This window comes from Plecotus auritus, assembly GCF_963455305.1.
Source record: "Plecotus auritus genome assembly, chromosome: 4".
Taxonomy (NCBI): Eukaryota; Metazoa; Chordata; class Mammalia; order Chiroptera; family Vespertilionidae; genus Plecotus; species Plecotus auritus.
The window spans coordinates 143,052,198-143,076,163 of record NC_137775.1 but is presented as its reverse complement, the minus strand read 5'-3'; the positions used below and the strand labels follow the sequence as shown (position 1 = coordinate 143,076,163).

At 52.9% G+C, this 23,966-nt stretch overlaps 2 protein-coding genes across 15 annotated transcripts in view; one reads left to right on the top strand and one right to left on the bottom strand.

The window, feature by feature from the left end:
• Positions 1–1,844: 1,844 nt before the first annotated feature.
• On the bottom strand, positions 1,845–21,900 carry KRBA1 (KRAB-A domain containing 1; the record flags this gene model as incomplete). 11 transcript variants are annotated; one of them, XM_080665329.1, is made up of 18 exons in its annotated part: positions 21,759–21,900; positions 16,736–16,862; positions 16,185–16,298; positions 15,356–15,493; positions 14,539–14,676; positions 13,374–13,505; positions 12,987–13,169; positions 11,701–11,856; positions 10,807–11,022; positions 10,218–10,394; positions 9,610–9,783; positions 9,066–9,218; positions 8,241–8,456; positions 7,376–7,606; positions 7,191–7,295; positions 5,381–5,482; positions 4,684–4,845; positions 1,845–3,344 (listed from the first exon to the last, which is right to left on the bottom strand). In XM_080665329.1, the coding sequence occupies exons 1-18, from the start codon at positions 21,768–21,770 to the stop codon at positions 2,425–2,427; spliced, it is 3,456 nt and encodes a 1,151-aa protein (XP_080521455.1). In that variant the 5' UTR covers positions 21,771–21,900. The 11 variants fall into 11 exon arrangements, with proteins under 11 accessions (XP_080521455.1, XP_080521450.1, XP_080521460.1 ...); XM_080665324.1 differs by having other exon boundaries at positions 16,736–17,040; positions 21,759–21,825; XM_080665334.1 differs by having other exon boundaries at positions 7,191–7,273; positions 16,736–17,040; positions 21,759–21,825.
• A 166-nt stretch (positions 21,901–22,066) lies between these two features.
• ZNF746 (zinc finger protein 746) overlaps positions 22,067–23,966 on the top strand; it is a 68,638-nt gene continuing 66,738 nt past the window's right edge. For 3 of the 4 annotated variants that reach the window (XM_080665340.1, XM_080665342.1, XM_080665339.1), the window contains exon 1: positions 22,067–22,247. The gene's annotated coding sequence lies outside the window, so the exon portion shown is untranslated. The remainder of the gene's footprint in view (positions 22,248–23,966) is intronic. The other variant, XM_080665341.1, reaches the window with a different exon arrangement.

Genomic DNA, 23,966 nt, shown 5'->3' with positions numbered 1-23,966 from the left:
CCGAACCCGGGACCCCTGAGTCCGCAAGCCAACGCTCTATCCACTGAGCCAAACAGGTCAGGGCATCACCTCCCTTTCTTTAGGGGTCTGTCATCCCTCTCCCTGTTCCACTCATTACAGTGAACTTCTGATATCTGATGAAGGTCATGGGCCCATCTGGGGCTCACAGCACAGCAATGACACTGTGTATCAATTTGGAATTAAATAAATACATGAGATGCTGCCACTTGTGGGTCAATGCAGAAGCTCTTTGTGGTAAGTAGAGAGAAAGGTTGAAGGGAAACAGTGGGAAAGGCCCAAAAATAAACTTTGTTCTACAGTTTTGCCAACAAGAATGGTTCTCAACACATTAGAATCTCCTGGAAACGTAAAAATATACCAATAGACACTTTTTGGGTTTCTTGATTATATCTGCTATATGAATGCCATTTCACTAATTTTTGTTCTTATCTTTACATGCCCTCAACTTTCATCTGGATTTCCTTTGCTGTCCTGTTTTTACCTCCCTGTAGATCCTCAGCCATTTCTTTTTCACATACTCATTTATATCCACACATTTCTGAGTACTGATTTAGCTTTATCCTCAAAGTTTGATATATGGTACTTTCTTATAGCTCAGTTCAAAATATTTCTTTCTTCATTGACATGTGGTTTATTAGGAACATAATTCTTTTTCCAATATATAAGAATTTCTCATTTATTGGCTTCTAGCTTAGTATGGTCAAGAGAATATAATCAGTATAATACTGTCAAATTTGTTTAATCTTGCTCCAGGGCTTACTAACTATATGGTCAATTTTCGTGGCTGTCCTGCATATAAAACTTGAGAATATATATTCTGTAGCTTGTGGCCCAGAGTTGTACATATTCATCAACTGAGACAACTTTAATTGGCTTGTTCAAATTTTCTGTATCCTTCCTAATTTATTATTCTATGAACTTCTGGAAAAGGCATGCCAAAATCTCCCAAATATGACTGTAAATTTGGATGCTTTCCTTTAAGTTCTTTAAACATTGAGACCAGCAGAGGGAAAATGGAATGTATAAAAACAAACAAAACCCACAACATTGTCAACACAACAGAAGACAGAAACAAAGGGGGAAATCTCCAGAACAAGTGGGACAAACATGAGAAAATAATGGTATATTCAAATGTTAGAAATTTTGTTACATGTAAATGGATTCAGGGCTCCAATGAAGGAATAAGAAATTTTGTCAAGCTGGATTAAAAAATAAAATGTAACTATAGGCTGTTTACAGAAGCCACATCTAAAACACAAACACACACAGTTGAATCGTCTTGTCTGCCAATGAACCGAACTCCTTATGGAGGCAGCAATGACATGGAATATCATAGGCAGAAGACTGTGGCACCCTCTCTCCCCCATTGCAGCTTCTCTTCCATTGGACCCCTCTGGGCTAGCCTGGAGCCCCTGGGGATCCCACTCTGATTCTGACAGGTTGAAATAGTACCTTCCCTTTCCTGCCTTACAGTGGCCTCATGCTGGCAAAAGGCTGATGGAGCAAGGATGGAGAGAAGCTCAAGTCCAGGTCAGCCAGGAGCCATCCTCTAGGCTACTTGCCAGGATGGTGACAGGCCAAGCTAGAGCCTTCTGTGCCCCCCACCTCTGGAATTCCTGAGTTAAAAAAGGCCCCTCAGTTTCTCCCACCAAAGTGACATTTCCCCATAAAGTAGGTGAGAGTGTTGAACACACTCCCAAAATCCTGAACTGCGCACAGATTTTTCACCAACGTAGATAGCTAGGCTTTCAGTGAACTGAAAGTTTCTAGTGTGGCAGTGGACCTGTGGGACGAATGTAATTGCAGATGATGAAGCATCTTTTCATTCATTTTATTACTTATTTTCTACACACAAAAAAAATATTTGAACTTCCTGTAGATTCGATTGGACCTGGACCACCTAGACTGGTCTGGGTGCAAGTATTCTTGTCTGCCAAGCTCACATGTCCACGTACTGATACAAACCAGTCAACCACGCCCTGGTGTGGACCCACCTAGCCCCTTTCTGTAGGCGCCAGGGCCTTTCTCTTAGCAATTAACTTTGTAATTTTAGACTCTAACTTAGACCAAGGAGTGGCATTCTCTCCATATGAAATCTGCGTATTTAGCAGGAAAGTGAGAGCAGGAAGGATAGGTGTTAAGAGAGAAGGGCTCTCCTAGCCTCTCTGCAGCCACTTGGAGCGCCCCGGGCACACGTGCTGTGCACAGGTGTGTACGCCACCATCTGCCTGTGAGTTGTGGCAGCTATGATGGCAAAGATGGGAGGAGCAACATCTGAATGAACCTGAGCCAAGGAGGACAGAGGCATGGCTGAGGAATGCATCCCAAGCAGTGCCCCCCCACCCCCTGAGCAAACACATCCTGAAGTCTGGGGCAGTTAGGCCAAGAGAGATGCCTAGCTCTTCACAGCCCAGAGATGGGGAAAGTTTGGTTTGAAAGATGCGCAGGGGCTGTCTGGCCCCTAGGAGAGGCAGCCAGGCGCAGGGCATCCTCAGGACGAAGCTGATGGTGGTTAGAGGACTCCCACCTTGGGTCCCTATGTTCTCCACCATTCCAGAGTTCCTCCTCAAAGCCTCTCTGGACTCCCACCAATAGGCTGTTTGGGTCCTTGGGCCAGTTTCGGGGCCCAGTTGGAGCAGCTGCTGCAGCTGGTGGCTCTGCGTCTGCACTGGTGGCAGGAGAGGCCATCTGGGTTGGGAAGGCAGCAGGCACTGAAGGGGCAGGGGGAGTCTGGGGGCCCCCAATGTGTCCAAGCAGGGGATGCACAGTGAGCACAGCACGGCTGCATGCTGAGGATGGTGGGTGCTGGGAAGGGCTGGAGCTGGTTCCAGAAGGTTCTGCCTGGGGGGCACCTGGAGGCAGCTGAGGCACCAGGTGGAGCATCCCAAGGGAGAGGCCTGAGGCCTCACCAGCCCTGCAGCCTTCCGCCTGGCCACGCAGGATCTTTGGTTTTGGCCTGGTAGGGCCCTTCTGTCTCCAGTAGGGCAGGTGTCTGCGAGCAGAGCCATGAGCCCAGTGAGGTCCCCGGGGAAGGGCCCATGGCCACGAAGCCTGGCTCTTTGGTCCAGGGCCCCTAGGGCACCTCCCTAGCCGATCCACTTGGGTCCTCATGGTGGCCACTTCCTGAGACAGGCCTGCCAGGGCTGAGGCGAGCTGATCCAGCTTCTCCGAGAGGGTGGCGCTGAGGCTGTGGAGCTCCTGCTGCAGAGAACTTCCACAGGGACACGATGGCCGTGGGGAGGCAGGTGGCAAAGCAGGAGGGACGGTGGCCATGGGGGGCGGTTCAGGCAGGCCTCTGGTAAGTGGCCTCCCTTCGGTCCTGGCTAAAACCAGAGCAGGAATGCAGGGTGAGAGTTCTCAGGCTATCAGGACCTCTCTCTCCCACTAGCCGTCCCCTGAATTAGTGTATTCAGCATCCTGCCCCACTACGGCCTGGCTTCAGATGGGAAGGAAGTGACTCAGGCTTGAGAACATCAATGACAATGTTCGTGACATCAACAGTGGCCACATCTACAGGCTGATTCCCAAATCATGAACAGGATAAACCACAGATTGGGTCTCCATGGTAAATAAGATTTCTTAGGACACAGGACTTTTTAGGAAAAGGATCAATAAGCTCTAATGCCATCTTTGGGACCAAATGGCCCCCAAGGGCACCTAACCATACCCTAGGGAGTCAGAGGGCAAGGCCTGGAGAAGCCTCAGCAGACAGCATGAGGCCAAGGCCACAGGCAGCATCTGGAAGAGGGCCCAGGAGGGCCAGTCCAACCTGGGACCTGGTGCTTCCAGTGGGGTGACCAAGGATTTGCATCAGTACCCAGTGCGAATGGTCATAAGCAAACCACCAGGGACCCCCCAATCCCAACTTCTGTCTTTCATATTCACAAGTTACAGATTCAGAAGGTCTTAAGTCTTTTTTTTTTTTTCACCCTAAGTTCTCTTAGAACTGGTCTCCACCTCAGGCAAACCTCACAAGAAAGCCGTTACCTGCTGTTCCCCAGCCCCTTGAGCCCTAGCCTGGCTCCTTCCTTTTATCAGCACCTTTAGGGCTTCAATCAGAGGAAAGAGTGAAGCTGGAGTGGCTGCAGGACCCCATCGCCCCAGCAATGGAACCACCATGGGCCACACTTCCAGTCTGGTGTGAGGCTCTCCGTGCAAATCCTAGAATCAGGAAACCCAGCCCATGTCTTAACGTGGTTAGGGAGGTGCTTCCTCTGGGCCAGGTGTGATGTGGAACCACATCTGCTCTCTCTCAGGATGCCCATGGCCAGATCACACAATGTGACTAGGCCTCTTTCCTCATCTATTCTCTAAAGTCCACTCAAACTCCAAACTTTTGACTCTGGGTGTATCCATTCTGGTACGTCTTGATTTCTGTTTTGCCTCAGAAAGGTATCTATGCTTTTATGAAAAAGCCAGCTATTTCTGTAAGAAAACACTAAAATGAAATAAGCAACCTGAAGTGAGTTCAAGGTGAGACTCTTCCTACCTGTGATCCAAACCATCATGGAAGAGGGTTAAGAAAACTTTCCCCCCTGTGACCCTGCAGGAAGGAGCTGAGCAGCAGGAAGGGGTTGGGTGGCTGTACAGATGCTGACCCATGCCCACCCCTCTGCCCGGGATTCCTGACAACTTGAGGGGACGGGGAGGCCACCATTTCACCTGCAACACTTGGTCCTCTGTGTCCAGGCACCAGGCCCCTGGATTCTTCACTAACCCTGAGCTTCCAGGACAGGGGCTGAGCGGGTGACCCAGGAAGCTGGCAGGGCCCCGGCCCGGGCCTTTTCTCTGGCCGAGGGGCAGGGCAGATACTCCCAGCTGCCCCTGCAGAAAGAGCACAAAACACTTGGGGTGTGCACATGTATCATTTTGACAGGGCCATTCTAACATGGGAATATTTGGACATGACTTAAAAAAATCAAGCTTTCAACTCTCAAATATTGATTAAATGAGATGCAAGATGGACACACTTGGCCCACCAGGGAGTCCAACTCTGGTCTAATGGCTTGCTAGGGTCTGTGTGACTGGGGTTGGGAACCGGACTGTCTGGGGTCCTCTGCTGCTTGGGCATGACACCTCTGGCTGGGAGAGCAGGTGGAAACGACATGATCTGCAGGTCCCACCACCAGTGAGACTCCACCAGGGACATGCTGGGGGCACCCTGTGGGCTGTAGGAGACTATGGCCCATGCCCAGCCCACTGTGCTCTTTCCCACCAGCCTTACTGGGCAGTGAGGAATGTGGGGACAGCCTGGGCTGCAGAAAGGCCAAAGACTTCCTAGGGCCACCAGCCTGAATTGGAAGGATTCAGCGCCCCACCCCCCCGCCCCGCCTTCCCCAACCAATCACCCCACCCGTACCTCCTTGGGTGCTGCCCAGGGGGCTAGGCCGGCCCAGGGTCTCCAAGCACACTTCTGTCCGGGGAACCTGGGACCTGCCTCCCGTCTTCTCCTCTGCTTTTCCTGCTGGTCAAACACTAGGTCAGGCTTGGACTGAGAAGCGTGGTGGCCTGGGGTAGCAGGCAGTGTTTCCAGCTTTCTTGGCAGGACAACCTCGAAGTTCTCCCAGGTGGAATCTCACTTTTGACACTTTTATGTTTATTGCCAAATTTTAAAAATGTTTATTATTTACATGTAGTGTAAGACCCTGACATTAAGCTTTGGATTGCGGAGGCATCCATTTCAGAAGACGTCCATCTTACATAAACATACTGTGAGGGGTATGACAGCTCCTAGCCAACAACCACGTAAGCAGCCAGGCTGCCCAACCCCAAGGAAGGTCCCTCTTTCCAAAAGCCCTGGGTAACCTAGATAACTGACCATCTGAGAGACTCTGCTTCTCCCTTCTTGCGTCCTGATTCCCACTCTCATGTTTCAAATTAGCCAATAAAGAGTGAACCCACCAAACCCTAGACGCCCACCAGGACGGTGACCAAGACAGAGCACCAGGCCCTCGTGCTCTTTCCTCTCTCCTGTGACCTGTGAGTAATAAATCCTGCTCCTTAAAGTTCTCTGATGGTTTTGCTGAAGTGTGTCCTATGATCATAAGAAGCACAGGATGGCCCAGCCAGAACACTATCCCACGTGGAGGAATGTCCGTGGGACTTGTACTGAGAAATAAGGCTGGGTGAGCGCCTCAGGCATTCCTAGTGAGAGTATCACTATCCACAGGCTGGGCCCACACAACAGCATGTGTATGTGTGTATGTGTGTGTCTGCACACACATTAAGTGTATACAATGCATACATATTATATATATATAACACTAGAGGCCTGGTGCACAAATTCGGGCACGGAGGTGGGGAGGATGGACTGCAGGAGGTTGGCCACAGGCTCCAAGGAGGGAGCCAGCCCTCGACCCCCCTGGGAAAGGGGCCGCATCTGCCGCCACCCACCCCCAGTTCCTCATCCCAGCCCGGGGTCCAAAGGCCCCAGCAGGGTCGGGAGAGGAGACAATAGTCACCGGATGCTGACACCTACATTGCCCCGCCACCATGCGGTTCCCTGCCTCCCACACCCCCCTCCTCCTTCCCTTGCTGCCACCACTGTGGGCAAATGGCCCCTGGGGAAGGGAGAAGACGGATGGGAGTGAGACAAACCCTTGTGTTGAGGGCTGACTTTCAATAGATCACAGAGGGAGCTGCTCTGCTACTACGAAACCCCAACCCAGAAGTAGGTCGTTGGAATGGTTTAGCACCAGGGGCAGATGCTAAACCATGGGGGGGTGGGGAGGGGAGGGGGAGGAACCGCGGTCCCTCAGCCGGCCCTAGGAGGTTGGCTGTGGGAGCGCACTGACCACCAGGGGGCAGCTCCTGCATTGAGTGTCTGCCCCCTGGTGGTCAGTGTGCATCATAGCAACTGGTGGACCAGTCGTTCCTGTCATAACAGTCGCTTACGCTTTTATACATATAGATTATAACATATATATATTAAGCTCATTGCTAGGCTTTCTAATCAAACACACTCATTTAACACTCCTGGAACCCTGAGTGCCTCAATAGCCCCACCTTCTCTCTTGGATACAGCTCATCTTACAGGGAACTCAAGCATGACAAAAGTAGAGAATTTTCTGGCAAGAGTTAGACAAAGTGACAGGTGGGACTCAGACAACCCAGCCTCTGGACTGTGGTCCTCCTGGGGACATGCCCCACTCAGGAGACCCCAGGCTCACCTGTCCTGAGACCGAAGTGGTCCCTGGGCTCTGTTCTCCTTGGGCCTTCACCAGGGCTTGGGGTCGGAGGGCCAGGACTCTTGCTGCTGGGAAGAGGGTCCCTCTCTGCATCACAAAGCTGGTATCAAGGTGGGGGTCCCAGCCTGGGGCATAGCTTCCTGTCTCCCTCTCCCCCATAAGCTTACCCTGCAGGAGTGGCTGCCAAAGCTCAGGCTCCAGCCTTGGGTCTTCCCCTTCTGAGCTGCTGAGGCTGGAGCTGGAGCTGGAGCCAGTGATGGTGCCGGGGCCGGGGCTGGGGCTAGGGCTGGGGCCGGGGCCAGGGCGGGCCAAGCATGTGAAGCGCAGGGGCCTCCCAGGCAAGATCCCCTTCAGAGAGTTCTCCAGGCAGTGAAGTGGGGAGGGCATGGTGGCTGTCCCTGTGCAAATGACAGAAGAACCTTCTGTCCATCAGCTTGACAGGTAGGAGGACCCTCTGCCTGAATGAACAGGCACACAGCCCAGTCAATGGCCCCAGACAAGCTCCAGTGGACCTGAACATCCTCTCTGCCATGACGGTGTACAGGAGTAAAGCCAGAGCCTGGCTAGGCCCCCAACCCCTGTGGAAATGCAGCTGGGTTACTTTCTGGAAGGCTCAAGTCACTGAAAGCCACTAGTAATCGGTTCCAGCCAGGCCCTGGGTCCTCCTACTCCACTCCCTCAGGACCAGTGTCCAACAGCAGAGACTCAGTTAAGCCCACAGGAGGCCACCCAAACCAGCTCTTGCCTGGTGGGAGTGTTAGACACACCATATTTATTCAAACAAGTCAGAGCCTACCAGCACTTCGGCAGGTCAAGAACAGAATTCTACTGCAAGTTAAATTAAGTGGCCACAGCAGCAGAGGGAGCCCCCTGCACTCACTCACATGCTCAGCTGGCAGCCTGGGGAATGAATGGGTGTCTGACAGGGAAGGAACAGAGGAACAGAGAGGGAAGGGAAATCTATTCCCTCATCAAAGACTTTGTTTGGAGCGAAAACATCCCAGGAAGTGCTGAGGGCAGATGTCAGCTCACCGTCCTGGAGCCACCTCCATGGTCCTGGCCTGGTGGCCACGTGGTCTTTGAGCCCTCGCTGGCAGCAGGCAGAGACACTGGTAGAGGTGAGTGCCTGTGGGCTGGCTGGCCGCAGGCTCCTGGTGGGCACGTCCCCCCTGAGGTGGACTGGTTCACACACCTCTCTCCTCAGTCCTGTTTTAATGAGAGGCCCAGAGGCCTGTCTGCCCCAGGGCTCTGTGTTGGCACCAAGGAAAGGAAGTTAGTGGACAGAAAACTCTGTCATCGTTGTATTCTCAGGCACACGTGCTCCAGGTGTGGAACACACACCAGCCCTGCAGATGTTCCCAGGGGTGGCTAAATCCTCTGGGATCTCTTCAGACCCAGCTACATGGACTCCTGGGAGCCCCACAGCCCAGTGACTATGCCGGACACCAAGCACATGGGGCCAGAACAGCCACAATCGAAAGACACTCCTCCACGGCCAAGGCCCGGCTCAGGCCTGAACTCAGCAGCAGAGAGCCCTGCCCTGACTGCACCCGCCATGGCCTCACATTAGCATCTGCCCAGGTCATTCCCAGAGAGTCTTTTCTTTTTAAAAAAATATTTTTATTGACTTCAGAGAGGAAGGGAGAGGGAGAGATAGAAACATCAATGATGAGAGAGAATCATTGATCGGCTGCCTCCTGCATGCCCCTTTGACCGAGATCAAACCTAGGACCCTTCAGTCCGCAGGCCGACGCTTTATCCATTGAGCCAAACTGGCTAGGGCCAGAGTGTCTTTTCATCTCAGGGGTGGATGTGGCCCTTTTCCTACTCCTAGACCCCCTGACAACCATGCTTTACCTTCCTTGTCTGCCATCCAGTTCTTGGGCTCCACTCTCTGTGGTTCTCTGTCTCCTGCCGAGGACCAGGACCAGGTAGGCTGTGACCTGGGCACAGATATCTCTCTGAGACAATTCTCCAGGCCCTGGAGTGGGGCACTACGGACTGGAATTCCTGTGAAAACCCAACATTTGTAGTGTCAGACAGTCAGAGCTCAGTCTCTGCGAATCCCGGGGACCTTGCCTGCACCCTGTGTCCAGGGCAGCTGAGCCCAGGGGAGGAGGCACAGAGCACTGGACCTGTCATGGCAGTGCAGGGTACCTGAACTAAGACCTGGCCCCAAGCATGTGTCAGTCCAGGCTCTGGGTGGCCCTGCTCAGGGTGGACCAATGTGTCTTAGCCGCCTATTTGGAAGTCAGGTCAGTGGGTTGTGATAAGGGCACCCCAGGTTTGCTGCCAGCATGGGTACGGGGACCTGACTAGGATATGTTGGACACCACAGTGGGCTGGGACGCCTCCTACCCTTTCCTGGGGTTGATTCCGAGCCTTAGGCCAGCCAGCTCACCTTTTCCAGGCCTACGTCCCTGGCTGCCCTCAGAGATCTGGAAATCCAGGTCCCCATCAGTACTGCTGGATGAGGAGAAGCTGGTAGGGGTGCTGTGGGGACCTGGGGCGAGGGCAGGACCATCTCTGACGAAGCCCTGCAGGCCCAGAGCCGGAAGAGGCCCCACAGTCAGTCCTGCAGGAAACAGCACAGCTGGCAACACGGGAAAGCCACTAGGAAGTGGTCCCTGGGCCTGAGCTGTGGGAAGACACCCAGGAGCCCTGCCCCAAGGATCTTCCACTGTGGCCTCTCTTTGGTTAGGGAGCTCACACCACTGATTAAAATACCACAGCTTGTTAACCCACATGACCCCAGCCATTGGTCTCATGGGGCTAGAGTAAGTAAGAGCTCTTAGAGAAGGCAGTGGGCAGGAACAGTTTAACTGACTTCCATCCAATTCAGGAGCTGTTTGGGGGCAGGCATGAAAGGGGGTGGGGGTGGGTGGGAGGGGAGAAGGGCTTGCACTTTACGAGACCCAGAGAACATAACAGTGTCCTCAGCAGCCCCCCACCCCCACCCCTGTGCGTGTGCAGGGACGAACACCATCGCCAGGGCATGGCCAAGTCTACCTTGACTGTGTGATCCTCGGGGGCTCAGCTCAGGCCTTTGAGACCCAGGGTCTCCTGGATGGGGGTTCTGGAACCAAGAGGTGGCCAGCGGCGGCTGGGGAGGTAACGACCCACTCAGGGGAATGCCCTTCAGACAGGCCTCCAGGGCTTCCAGAGGTGAGCTCGAGGCACTGCTGGCTGGGACAGGGGAGATGGCCCTATCACCATCTCTGGCAGGGCCCCTCCCCGCCCACTTTTGCTGGGGTGAGAAGTCCTGCACCAGGTATGGGAACCTGTCAGGCAGGACACCCTCCTGTGGGGGACTTAGATCTGCTCTGTTCATATGGGGGATGACACAGACTGTCCCAAAGGCTCTGGGGCAGGTGGTAGACCCACATGTATGAGTAGCCAGCTCCCTGACAGTCAGGAAATCTCTGCAAGTGAAGTTCCTTAAAAGGGAGGGCTCCTGGGCAAGGCTGGATTAAGGAGGGAGTGGGTAAGAGAGGGCATTAGTTGCTTGAGGACAGTGGGCTCTTCCCCTGTGCATGGGCATAACTTTATTGGGGGCTGAGAACCCTATCAGGACTCAAGCAAATGACCCAGGCCTCACCTTGCACTGTGGGGCCCCATCTGAGTACTTGGTCCCCACTGGTGTCTCCATCACCCCCGGGACTGCTGGTGGCAGAGGGTCTGTGGGTCCGCTTGCGGAGCCGACAGGATGCAGGCACTGGAGGGCTCTGGGCCCAGCCATCCTCCATCTTCACAGAGAGCACATGGCCAGCGCCAGCACCGGAGCAGGACGGAAGAGTCTGCAGGGGTTTGGGCCCTGCGGGAAGCCCTCCATGAGGTCTCATGGGTTAGGACAGGGCTTCCAAGGCCCCTGGTCTCCACAGCAGTCTCCCCTCTGAGGTAGTCACACTCAGTCACCAGCAGATGGACCAACTCACACTTCCTGTCCTGCCACCAGCCTCTCCTCACCCCCCTGCCCCCCCAGAGGGGCACCTCCAGAGGTTTCCTCAGAGGAGCCAGGTCAGTTCTCCCCAGGAAGTACCACCTATCAGAGTCTTTCCTCCAAGGCTAGCACACCTGTCTCAATTAGACTTTCTCAACGTCCTAAGAAGCTGCTGAGCACAGGAGAGCTGAGAGTGTGGAAATACTATCCCAGCCTACAAGGACATGATGAGAACTCCCACATCCAAATTATGCCCCAAATGTCTGCTGGGCTGAGCTCTGTCTTCTGTTCTCAGTCTGCCTCCCCTACTCCATCCCTTCCTTCCTTCTGAAATTCCTGGCTCCTACTCTAAGAGCCGATCTGGACTGATGAAGCACCTCCTGCATGACTAGCTCCATTTATGGTGACAATTCCCAACATCTGGCCACTCCAACCAACACACAGAAACATGGCCTGAGTGTCTTACTATGGAGGGTCACCCACGGCCCTGCCTAGAGCAGAGGAAGGAATGGATGACGTCCAAGGCCCGCCCAGCCCAGCCAGTGCCTTTACCTCCAGAATTCCTTTTCCAGGCCCCCGGATCCTCCTGCAGCCGTGGTTCCCCTGCTCCTGAAGGGCTGGGATGTGTGTCCTGGGCCATTGGGATCTCCTTCAGACACTTCAGCAGCCCCTGGAGGGGACAATCCCCAGACGCTGCCTCTGTTTTCACTACAGGAAAAAGCAACACATTTCCACCCTGAGCCCAGTGTCCTCAGTCTTTGTGAAAACAACAGATGGACAATCCAGGTAAGTAGGTAAAAGAGTTCAGGGCCAGAAATATGGAGGTGTGGGTCATCTGTAACTCATTCGGTCTTGCACAGGCCACTGTCATCTTGGTGGCAGGTTTAAAATATCTGTCTCCATACCTCCCAGAATTGGACAGAGAAGAGAAGGAAAGATAAAGGCAGAGCACACGGTGTGACTCTGAACACAAATGGAGGAGTGGGCTGATGGGTCACTGCTTGTGGACAGTCTCTGGGCCGTGAACAGGACTTACACTGAGGAGGCCAAGCCTTTCACGCACGCACGCACGCACGCACACGCACATTACTGTACCTAAGCCTCACACAGCCCTCTTAGATGGAAACAATGACCCTCTTCTACAGATGGGGAAACTAAGGCTCAAGGCTTCAGGAGTCTTCAGTCTGCACAGTTAACATGTCAGACCCCAGGACAGGCGTTCCTGGCTCCACCATGCTGCCCTGATCCCCCAATTCCATGGTAAGTGTTCAACTCACTCAGCACCTCCTCCTCTGACATCCCACAAGTGGGCGAGTAAAGAACACAAAAGAATCCAGGGTCTGCTTTGAGTTGTCTTCTACTAGCTGCCTACATGCTATTCTAAGAAAGCCACCTGGCTCGCCGAAACCGGTTTGGTTCAGTGGATAGAGCGTCGGCCTGCGGACTGAAGGGTCCCGGGTTTGATTCCAGTCAAGGGCATGTACCTTGGTTGTGGGCACATCCCCATTGGGAGGTGTGCAGGAGGCAGCTGATCGACGTTTCTCTCTCATCGATGTTTCTCGCTCTCTATCCCTCTCCCTTCCTCTCTGTAAAATATCAATAAAATATATAAAAAAAAAAAGAAAGAAAGAAAGAAAGAAAGAAAGAAAGAAAGAAAGAAAGAAAGAAAGAAAGAAAGCCACTTGGCTCCAGAAATATGAGCCTGATGATATGGAGCAGCCAAGTCGAGAATGATCCTTCGGGAAGACACTCGATTTAAAGGGAAATAGCTCTAGAAAGCCAATTCGAGTTTTAGGGGCTTCAGAAACCTTGGCCTGAGACAGGTCCATAGGACTCACCTTCCCAGGGTGGGTTCCCAGGTCCCAGCTCCACCCGGGTTAGTCGTGACATGCCCAGGCCTGGGGCAGGAGGTGGTAAGCTCGAGGATGCCTCAGGGTGCTGGGGCCCAGGCACAAGGATTTCCTTCAGGCAGTTGATGAGGCCTTGCAAGGGGCTGCTCCCAGGAGAGGTTCCTGTGGGACCTGAAAGATTGGCCAAGGTCAGTGCAGCCCTGATGGTGGCAGCTGTGAGATGACAGGGCATCTGAGATCTCCCACCTGTGAGAATGGGATGGCCCCTGCTCTGTTGGGTTGTCTAGAGGCTGAGAGGGGAGATAACATGCCTCCATTTCCCTATCCCACTCAGCTCTAGGATAGACCCCACTCTCAGGAAAGCCAGCCTCTCACCTGCTCCTGAAGTCCCTCTCTGCTGTTTTCTGTGGCTCTTCCTTCTGCTGGGGCTACAGGCAAGAGGACTGCACTTCCCACCTGGGGCTCCATGGCCTTCCTTCTCCGTAGGCCCCTGGGTGTCTGCAGTTTCTGTAAGCAAGAGAGACAGGAAGGCCTTTCTAGCGCTGGCTCCTGACCCCAGGGAATTGCTCAGATCAGGTAACCACAGAGGGAGAGGCCTCTCGAGCCCCCAAATTCCCAGGGGGCAACCTGAACTAGTCGTAGAGCCAGCTCCTGCAAGGCTTGTCCCCGAGGTCTTGCCTGGGGAAGACCTCTGTTTCCTCCTGGTATGATTGTAAATACCAAGACTGTTCACTCCAAATGCCTGGGACTCTCCCCTAACTCCAGCTTCTGACTTTGGCTCAGCAAGTGACATCAGCAATCTCAACATACAGGCCCTCATTCTGCACTCATGCTTGTCAACTGTGGAGACTTGGAACCCCAGAGCAAATCTGCCAGGTGACACTTGAATCCACGGGCCCCTAAAACTCGAATTGGCTTTCTAGAGCTATTTCCCTTTAAATCGAGTGTCTTCCTGAAGGATCATTCTCGATTTGGCTGGTCCATATCATCAGGCTCATATTTCTGGAGCCAGGTGGCTTTCTTAGAATAGCATGTAGGCAGCTAGTAGAAGAAAACTTAAAATTAATTTTATTCCATATTAATTTAAAATATTTTTAATAAAAACAGATATTCAGACAAATGTAAAATTTGCAAGAATTTAAAAAAATGAAGTGAGATTCCCCCAGAGAAATTCTGATGACTACCCTTGCCCTCCTCTACTCTTAGGGTTGCCTTAATGAGAAGGTCTGAGAATCAGATCAGGTGTGCAGCTATGTTACTGCTGATAGGCTTGTATGTCAGCAACTGCCCCCACTTACGTGCATGAGCAGTGTGAGCACACAGTACTCCATGAGCAGGGCTGGGTGACCGGCCACCTAGGTACTGAGCATCACACCTCCTCTTTGGTTCACAGACAGAGGCTGAGCACTTGTCCTGCTCTCCAGGGAGCTTGTCCCCATTTAGCAACAAGGGAAACCAAGTCTTAGAGAAATGAACAGGGCATGGGGTTCGGTTCTCCTGAATCCATAGTTGGAACCTGCCCCCACTGGGTCACACTCACTGATGGGGAGGGGGCTTCCCTTCCTCCTGGCTCCGGGTGAACTGCTGGACGATGAGCTACTGCTGGGCTGGTGGACAGGCGTGTCTGGAAGGCAGTTGGGCAGGCCTTGGAGAGGGCAAGTTGCCACCATCACAGCTGCTGTCGGAAGGAGGAAGAGGACACTGGAAGCTGAGATTTAAGCCCAGTAGGTAAAGTGTTCCATTTCGGCCCTTCCTTGTCGTGTTCCACTAACAGGACATCTGTAAGTTCTGCCTTGTCACTCCTGAGCTCTAAAATGTCGACTCACAGTCACAGTCTTGTTCTGATTAGATCCCTCCCACCCCCACTTTCTATTTCAGTTGCCATCAACAGAGCAGACTCAAAGGAACCCTATAGGCTCCGGCTGATGGGGACAGACCCCCTGAGGAGGTAAGGCCTAAGCTGAGAAGGGCCAGTGAGAAGGAGAGACTGGTGAGGTGGGAAGAGCACAGGCTAGAAGGGGGACCTTTGTCCCCACTGGCCATTCAAACAAGCTACTGCTTAGCCTTCCTCACCTTAGAACAGGGACTGGCCTCACCTGCCATGCAGGGTACAACGTGACGTGGCCACAAGGATGTGGATGAAGCCGTATAGAAACCACTGTGAGAAAAGTCAGAAGCTGCTGTTTCATCAACTATCATGTCTCTGAGGCAGGCACACTGCCAGGGCATTCATGAAATGGGAAGATTCCACCTAGGGTCTGGCAGCAGCTAGGGAGGCACACAGCACACACATGGCACTGCTCACAGCTTAAACTTCACCTTGTGGAGTACAAAGGCTGCCCTGCTGTCCGAATTACCTTCGGGGTTCGCCTGTTCCCCATCCAGGCCGGCTCTCCCGCTCTCGGGGCCGATTTCCCCAAACAGGAACCCCGGAATCTCCTTCACCAGCTGCACCAGGGCGGTGAGGTGCAGGCTGTGCTGGGGTGCTCCTCCTGCTGGAGAGGCCACAGTGAATCCCCACTCCCTACGTCAGCTCAGCACTCACGCTTCTGTGCGCGTTTCATGTGGTCCCTCAACCACATAAGGAGCGGCAAAGGAGAGACCGGTGGCTATGAGATAAAGAGGACCAGGGCTCAGGCTGGTGACCTGCCCATGCACACAACCAGGACTGGGAGCTGGGACCCCGGGTAACTGGCCTCTTCTATATGCTGTCTTCATTACCTGTTACTCCTCCGAGGGGAACGCCAAGGCTTGCATCCCCATCCCCTCTCACCATTGGAGCCCTCTGCCTTTCCTGGTATCCCCCCTAAATCTCCCGGCCTTGCCCAGGCTGGATTTCTGGATGCCAGCCCTGTGGCAGCACCTTCAGGAATTTTAGGTAGGCTCTGCATGGGTGGTGCCAGGAAGGGGGCCCACAGAGGTGATGCACTCCAAGGGCGACCCCAGGTTTTTTCTGAGTAGGTCACTCAATGAGCAAGTGTTCCAAGCTCCCAGCCCAGAGGGACGAGGGGTGAAAGGTCAAGGTGGGGAGGAGAGGACTGATGTCACAGTGTCTCATGAGAAGTAGAGATGGGAGCTAAGGACCACATGGTGGGCGGGACAAGAGTGAGTCCACTTGGGTCCAAGCTGCCCAAGAGGACCAGGATACCCAAAGGGGCCTGGCCTGCGTCTACCAAGATTACTCACCTAGGGCACCTCCCTTAGGAGGCTCCTGTTCCCCACCAGCTTTGCTCCAGCTCATGGCTCCTCCAGGCTCCGAGGGAGACAGGAAGGCAGAGAGGGGGAGCAGGTCAGCTGTCCCTGAGAAAGAAGAGGGACAGTTCCCCTGGAATGGAAGCTTGCCTTTGCCCCCTAAGCCCAAGCATGCAGGTGTCACTGATGCCCGTACATCCATGCATCTGTTTACCCATGTGTTCATGTGACCACCCAAACCCCAAGAACCAAAGAGTGTTAGACTTACGAAACCACCTTGCTCAGTGTTTTGCCGGCCTTTTAGCACCCCCACCAAAGCATACCCAGAACCCTAGTGTAGTCCACAGAAGCAACAATGGCGTAAAATATCAGTGAGGCCCCCAGCTCAGCTGAGGCTCTCAGAACACCACCTCAAACAGTGTTTCTTTTGTAAAGGAAGATTAAGGCCTCGGCCTGGGGTGCTGGATCTAGCCCCCCTTCCACTTTCAGCTCAGGCTCTTGCTGCACCTCCCCAGAAAGGCCCCAGGGCACTGCCAGCTCCTTACCCAGGGAGACCAGCGCCTGGTAGTTCTCCTGCATCACATCCCTGTAGAGTTCCCTCTGCCTCTCCCCAAGGAGCTGCCACTCCTCCTCAGAGAACCGCACAGCCAGGTCCTGGAAGGCGATGGGCACCTGTGGGCACAATCTTGGGGGAGTTGGCTGGTTCCATCCCATCAAGGTCAGGTACACACAAAGGAGTGGGGAGCAGCAAGCATGTGGTGGGCATCTGACACACGGGAGCAGGCAAAGGAGCAACAGCAATCAGATGGGAGTCGACTGTGTCCCCAAAATGCTCTGCTGTGAATGTGGCCTTATTTGGAAAAAGGGTCATTACAGATGTAATTAGTTAAATTAAGGTCATACTGGATTAAGTTAGGACCTTAACCCAGTATGACTGGCATCCTTATAAGAAGAGAGACACAAGAGAAGGCCATGTGACAACAGAGGCAGAGATTGGATTGATGCAACCACAAGCCAAGGAACGCCTGGGGCCACCAGAAGCTGGGCAACTGAATCCTCAAAAAGCAAAACTGTGGATAACGGGAAATTACTATATATTAATGTAGATCAGTAGTTTTATTGCTAGCTTTACCCAGTGGCCAAATAAGTTTCTACTGAATGAGTACAAAAAAAGGTTTTACATAAATGTTAAAGGCACGCTTTAAAATTAAATACTCATTGCATTTTGAAGTTATTTATTACATGTTCTTACAAGCTAATATCTTTTCAAAGTATGATACTTTGTAAAACTGTGTAATATGAAGTGAGAATTCTCGTGATCCATCTGCAATGTGTTAAGGAACTGGCCTATTTGATTGATCTACTTGTCCTCTGTGAGTTTGGTTAGTAAAAGCCAATTCCCCTGAGAACCATATCCTAGGTGTGTAATGATCAACATCAGGCTCTGCCCCTGCAAAACAAGTTCCACCCAGACACACCGTCCGGAGGCCAGTAAGAAGAATCAAGTCAGGACGGCCTTGGATGCTCATTTCTTCTCCAACTTCTGGTAGCTCAACACAGAGCTGACTCAGCAAGTCTCAACATGCTGATAGCATGGACATATTGAGTTATGGAGGGTCCACCTTTCTAACAAGGCCACTCCCTGGACAAGAGATATTAGCTGACCTGGGCTCCTCTCTAGGTAACACATGCCATGCTGTGAACAGCGGCCAGCCTGGACACCTCCTATCTGATGATAAGAGCTGGGGATTGTGGGCATGTACGACTTCCCCGACACACCCATCTCCATGTACCAGGTGCCCCAGCCACCCAGCCAGCCTCTCTGCTCCATCTGCCTCTTTCTGCAGCCCTCTCTAACTTTAACACCACACACTAAAGTCACCCTGCTGGCTGCTAAGTGACATATGTCACAGAGGCTCTGTTCTCGAGGGGCTCACAGATCAGCAGAGGTATGATCCTTACATGTTTCGGAGTATTTCAGATCTCCTGTTTGATACAAAACAGCCCTATGCTGGTGACACTTATCCTGTGTGAGGGGCAGAGGTTCCAAAGTGAGGAGGAGTGAAGCAGCATGCAGAGTGAATAGACAGCTTCAAGGCCAAGTCTAGGGCTCAGGTCTTTGGACTGAAATTTTGGTGTCCCTTCCCTGTGCCTGACTGTGACTACATCCTATATAATAAAAGCATAGTATGCAAATTGTGTCCCCTCGACCAGAAGGTCATCCGGGAGTTCGACTAGGGGGTGGGGCTGGCCGAGGAAAGGGAGGGAGGCCCCAGGTGGCAGCAGCAGGAGGCCCGGGGCCGGTGGCAGCCCCTAGGGACCTTACCAGTGCACGAATTTACTGATCTTATTATTATTAGTCCAATAATAATAAGATCAGTAAACCTTAAGAAACTAAGCATCTAGCATCCAATTTTTAAAATTATTATTACCCAGAAAAGTCTGTAGGGATAGACATGGGGGTATCTGTATCAGACAGTCCCATTCCCAGTAAACTCGTAATAAAAGCTGAACATTGAAACAGATTTGTTCAAGTCGGTGATGGGGAAAGGGTACGAGTCCTGACTACAACAAATGCTCCTGTAGCCACTGCTAAATGGCATGACCCGGCTGGAGGGGGGAACGGGTGTGTAAGGCCCGAGCAGAGCCAAGCGGTAGTTCTGCCAGAGAGCTAGTTCAAGCCAGCAGACAGCATCTGTTTAGTAAACCAGGTGGAAAATACTCTGTATCCTCAGCTTCTCCCATCAGAAGCTCTTACAACATAACAACTGACAAAACAAAAGGGCTTTGAGGTTCAAAGGATATGCTTCAGTTTCCTTTTAATCAGGGCTGATTTCCCAACTCATCCTAGATCTACTAAATCATGATTTAGTGCTTTCAGGGTTCAGAAATCAACATTTTTCAAATATCCCAGGGGATTCTGACATGCAGTCCAGCCACAGGATGGAACCTGCCTGGTCCCCTGAATATGAAACTATGCTGGTAAACAGGCCCCCCCCCCCACCCCCCGCCCGGCCCCTTCCTCCTCCTCAGGCACCAGCTGTCCAAGGTAGCATGTTTGTGAACTAGAAATCACAGACAACTGCTGTGGACCTTTAAGGAGCAGTGAACATTTCATGCCAATTTCCACCCAAAACTGGGTGGTTCATCAATTTCTACTTCAGTACCTTCACATTCCCAACAGCTGGTCCTATTCCTGGCCTGATCTGGCAGTTAAGAAGTTCTGGACATAGACAGGGTAGAGCATGGGGGTTAGGGCTTGATCAGGCTGCTGGCATTCCAATCCCTGCTTTGCTTCATATTAGCTATGGCACCTCACCAAATTCATCTATAAGACTGGGATCATAACAACCTACGTTGTAGGGATGCTGTGAAGACTAAATAGATTGATACAGGAAAAGTGCCCAGAACAAATGCTGAAACATTTAAGTGCTATGAGTAGTGTTACTGCAACCAAATCTGCCTGCATAACACCCACATGCAGGTCACAACCTGCCATCTCCAGCTACACAGAATGAACGGACTCTTCCACACACTCCAAGTGCCTGTTTATCTCCTGGCTAATATACCCAGCTCTTCTAGACAGCTGGAAGACATGGTTCCCAGGCCTTTCACCACCCAGCCTCAAAACAAACTCTTCTATGACTAAGTTCTTACAAAATAGGAATGAAACTGACTGTGGCCAGGGTAGGCAGTCCCATCAGTGGCTTCCCCCTGCCCAAAAAAGCAGAGGAAGAGTGAGGAGTGTGTGTATGTGAGGGAGTAAGCAAGAATGAGTGTGGAGCCCTGGCCAGTTTGGTTCAGTGGACAGAGCATCGGCCTGAGGATGAAGGGTCCCGGGTTCGAATCGGGTCAAGGGCACATGCCTGGGTCACCGGCTTGATCTCCACTAGGGGGCGAGCGGGAGGCAGCCCATCGTGATTCTCTCTCATCAATGTTTCTACCTCTCTCCCTTCCTCTCTGAAATCGATAAAAATATATTAAAAAAAAAAAAAAAGAATGAGTGTGAAAATGTGCAGGCCACAAATACTCACCTTCAGGAGAGGGAAACCCACCTCTGGCTTACAATCTGGACCCACCTCCCTCCTCGGGTCCTATGTCATCCCCTTTGTGGCTCTCAGACCACCATCCTCCCTCAACCAATGGGAGAAAAGCTTTCTCGGCTCATCCAGGATTGCTGTAACTAAGCAGCCTACTAGCACACTGCTGCCATGCTGGTCCTCCTGAAACACTCCTTCCATGGTGTTACTAGCCCAGCATGAAAACTGCAGGGTTAATACCCATCAGACTCATCCATCTTTCACTGTGCTTCTCAGCCTGACCCATTCTCCCAGAATGCCTCAGGCTTGGGCTCCCAGATCAGACCCTGCACCCTGCTGCCCCTCACCTGTAGGCTGGCCTCACAGGCCCCTGGGCTTTGGGGATTGGCACTGGACAGGAAGACAGGAGGCTCACCCTGTTCCTCTCCATCTGACTGTGTCCTATTCCTCCCCAAGGCCACTACTGGCCACCATCTCTATGAAGCTACACAGTGTAAGCACACACACACATCCCAGAACATCAGATCTGAAAGATCAATGGTCCAACCCCTCATTTTATAGAAGAGGAAAGTCTGGAATGAGGAGGCCCTAGAATGGGCCAGTGGGCATATCTGAGTAAGAGTGCTACTAACTAGACAGCCAGAACTGGCAAGAGAGGCTGCCCCTGCTCCCATACGTCCAATAGGCCTGGCTGATCCTTCCTACCAAGAGCTAGTGGGGCATTAATGACACCAAGGTCCTGGCACAGTGACTGCTCTGCCTGGACACAGCCTGCTCCAGACCCAATCCCCACCCCACCCCACCCCACCCCACCCCACCCCACCCCACCCCAACAATGAAGTCTACAGTTGTTTGAGACTGGTCCAAGCTCATGAGCCATCCCAATTACAGAACTAACTCCAAAAGACCCCTAAGAACGTATGGCGACTCCCCACCGGTATCACGTTTTCCAAGTACCTGCACACACTCGTCCGCACTGTACACAGGCTCTGCACACACTCGTCCGCACTGTACACAGGCTCTCCCCGGCGCTATACACCTTACTTAGAGGATAAAACCTGGGGGTGGTGGGCATGAACCTAGTTTCATGTCTCCCCCGCCCCACCCCAAGGCAGATGGGGGGCTGGGAGAGGTGTGTGTCCAACCCTATCAAGAATAAAAGTATCAGATTTATTAATTCCCCTGAGGCCTTCACGTCTACCGCTCCCAGGATAACATAATTAATTAAAACTAGCCAATCCGAGGGAGAGCGATGGTTAACCCAAAGGGCCGACTTGGCAAAGGGGGAGAGAAGCCCTTGTACGAGTATACTGAAGGCGGGGAGTGGGTTGGGGTGGCCTGAGGAGGGATACAGCGCACCCAAACCTGCGCACAGGGCCCGAGCGGCCCGTACAGCCCGATCCCAAAGTTGGAGGGTCCCAGGCTCTCCCCCCGCCCCGGGGGCCGCGCCCTGCCGCGGCAGCCGACCTGCTCAGGCGTGCGTCAGTCCGTCCGTCCGTCCTCCCCGCGGGGTCCCCGCGCGCCTTACCTGGTGCGCCATCCTGGCCGTAGCCCCCGCTCCAGCTTCCGGCCGCGGTCCCCGGCGCCCGCTCCCCCCGCCCGTAGGTTGCGGCGCGACTCTCTGCGACACGGGCGGCCGAAGTCCAGGGGTCGGCGCGGGAGAAGGCGGGACCGGGCGGGGCGGACCCGAGGGAGGGGCGGGAGAGGGCGCGCCCGGCTGGCCCTAAGCCTCGCTTCCCAGGAGGGGTGGTCCCACTTCCGCCCGGAGACCCCGGCCTCGGCGGCTTGCGGGGCGCAGGCGCGAACTACACTTCCCAGAGGGCGCCGCGGCCCGGGCGGCCTGGTTGAACCCCTCACTGCCGCACCCCGGACCCCGCGAAGCTGCCAGGAGGGTCTGGGCGCTTGGACCCGCCTGGTGGCCAGTTTATGGTGGGCTTGCCCGCGTGTACGCATCCATCCGTCCGTCCATCCATCCATTCTTGCATCCAACATTTACTGAGCGCATCCTCTGTGCCAGGTGAGGACGCTCGGATGAAACGTGACCCGCCTCTCCCAGAGGGCCCATCTCTTAAACCGACCTTGGCCGAGGCCCCCCGGGGCGGCGTTGGGGGTGGGGGGGGTGGGGAGGGGGAGCGGGTCCTAAAGGGGTGAAGAGGGGCTGCGGGCCGGCGGCGCAGGATGCGGTCGTAGGTGGGCGGTAGTGGCTGCCAGACCTTGGCGCATCCTCACCCGTCGCCCAGCTCCCTCGCTCACCACAGCATTGACCGCGCGTCATAATATCTTGGGTGACTATTTTCTGGATAGGACTGAGTGAGGGAGATGGATTGGAGACAGTGGTGTGCTTGAGCTGGCTTGCACCGGAGAGTCACTTGGGAGCATTATCTTCCCAACTCCATATTCAGTGACTTTATGGTTTGTAGCTTAAAATTGGCCATGGTAGGATTATTTACACCATGAAATTGGGAAAGATTAAACATCAGCAATGCCCGTCCCCCAAGAGCTGGTTGTTAAACATTTACCAGCACACCACTGATTTGGGGCAATGAAAACATGTGGAAATGGGGATAAAATAGCTATTTCACAAACAGTTTTTTAAACAACAACTTCATTTTAACCTTGGGGGAAAAAATATAGAAAAAGTGAACCTGCCCTAGTCGGTTGCTCAGTGGTTAGAGCGTCAGCCTGCAGACGGAAGAGTCCTGGTTCTATTTCAGTCATGGGCACGTACCTCGGTTGCAGGCTCCTCCCCAGCCCGGTCTCTGGTCAGGGCTTGTGCAGGACAACCAATCCACATCGATATTTCTCTCTGTCTTTCCCTCTTTCTTCCACGCTTTCTTAAAAAATCAATGGAAAAATATCCTCGGGTGAGGATTAAGAGGAAGAAAAAGTGAGCCTAACCTAGCCTATGACGAACAAGACCTGTGATAAGTGAAATAAAAAGTCAGAGTTGGAGCAGCCTATCATTCTTGGACTGTGGTGTTCAATGACAGGGTTTTAAGTTACCCCTGACTTTTTTCCAGATTTGAGAGGGCTCAGTATCCTAAGGCTGGACTAGGGAAAGATGTTAAATCTTCAACATCAGCTCTAGTGAGCAAAAGTGAGAGCTAGTAGGGGGTATCTGAATTTGAACCAGGGACCTCTTGGTCTGCAGTCAAATACTCTACACTTGAGCTACAGACATACTCCTAAGTCATTTGTCAGCAAACTCATTAGTCAACAGAGTGGCAAACCGTGGCTCGCGAGCCGCGGTTTGCCGACCACTGACCTAAGTAATACCTTCCACCTATGTAGTCATGCCCAATATTCCTATAAAATTTTGCCACCAGAGTTCACTCAGGTTGGGCCTCCTGAAAGCTACCAAGCCTGCCTCACTGCAATTTATCTTCCGGATACAAAGCAAGCACCAGGTTCCCCTTGCTGTAGCCGCCTGCCTGCCCTTTCTGGAAAAGCACTGACAATTATAGCTGGAAGGGGCATGTCCTCAGGTTTCCTGTACTCAGGAATCATATTGGGAACTTGTCAAACATGATCTGGGGTTAGGAACAAGCTCCTTATGGAGGGTCAGGAAACCCCACTTTGAGAAACACCTGTCATGGATCTACCTCTGCTTCCTTTTTCGTCACCTGCTGGAAGACTCCAGTACTGAAATACCCAAGTAGGGGATAGGCTGAGAATTCTAGCACCAGTCTCAGGACTAGCCAGGGCTGGTGGGGAGAGCCAGGATTGAAACCAAGGA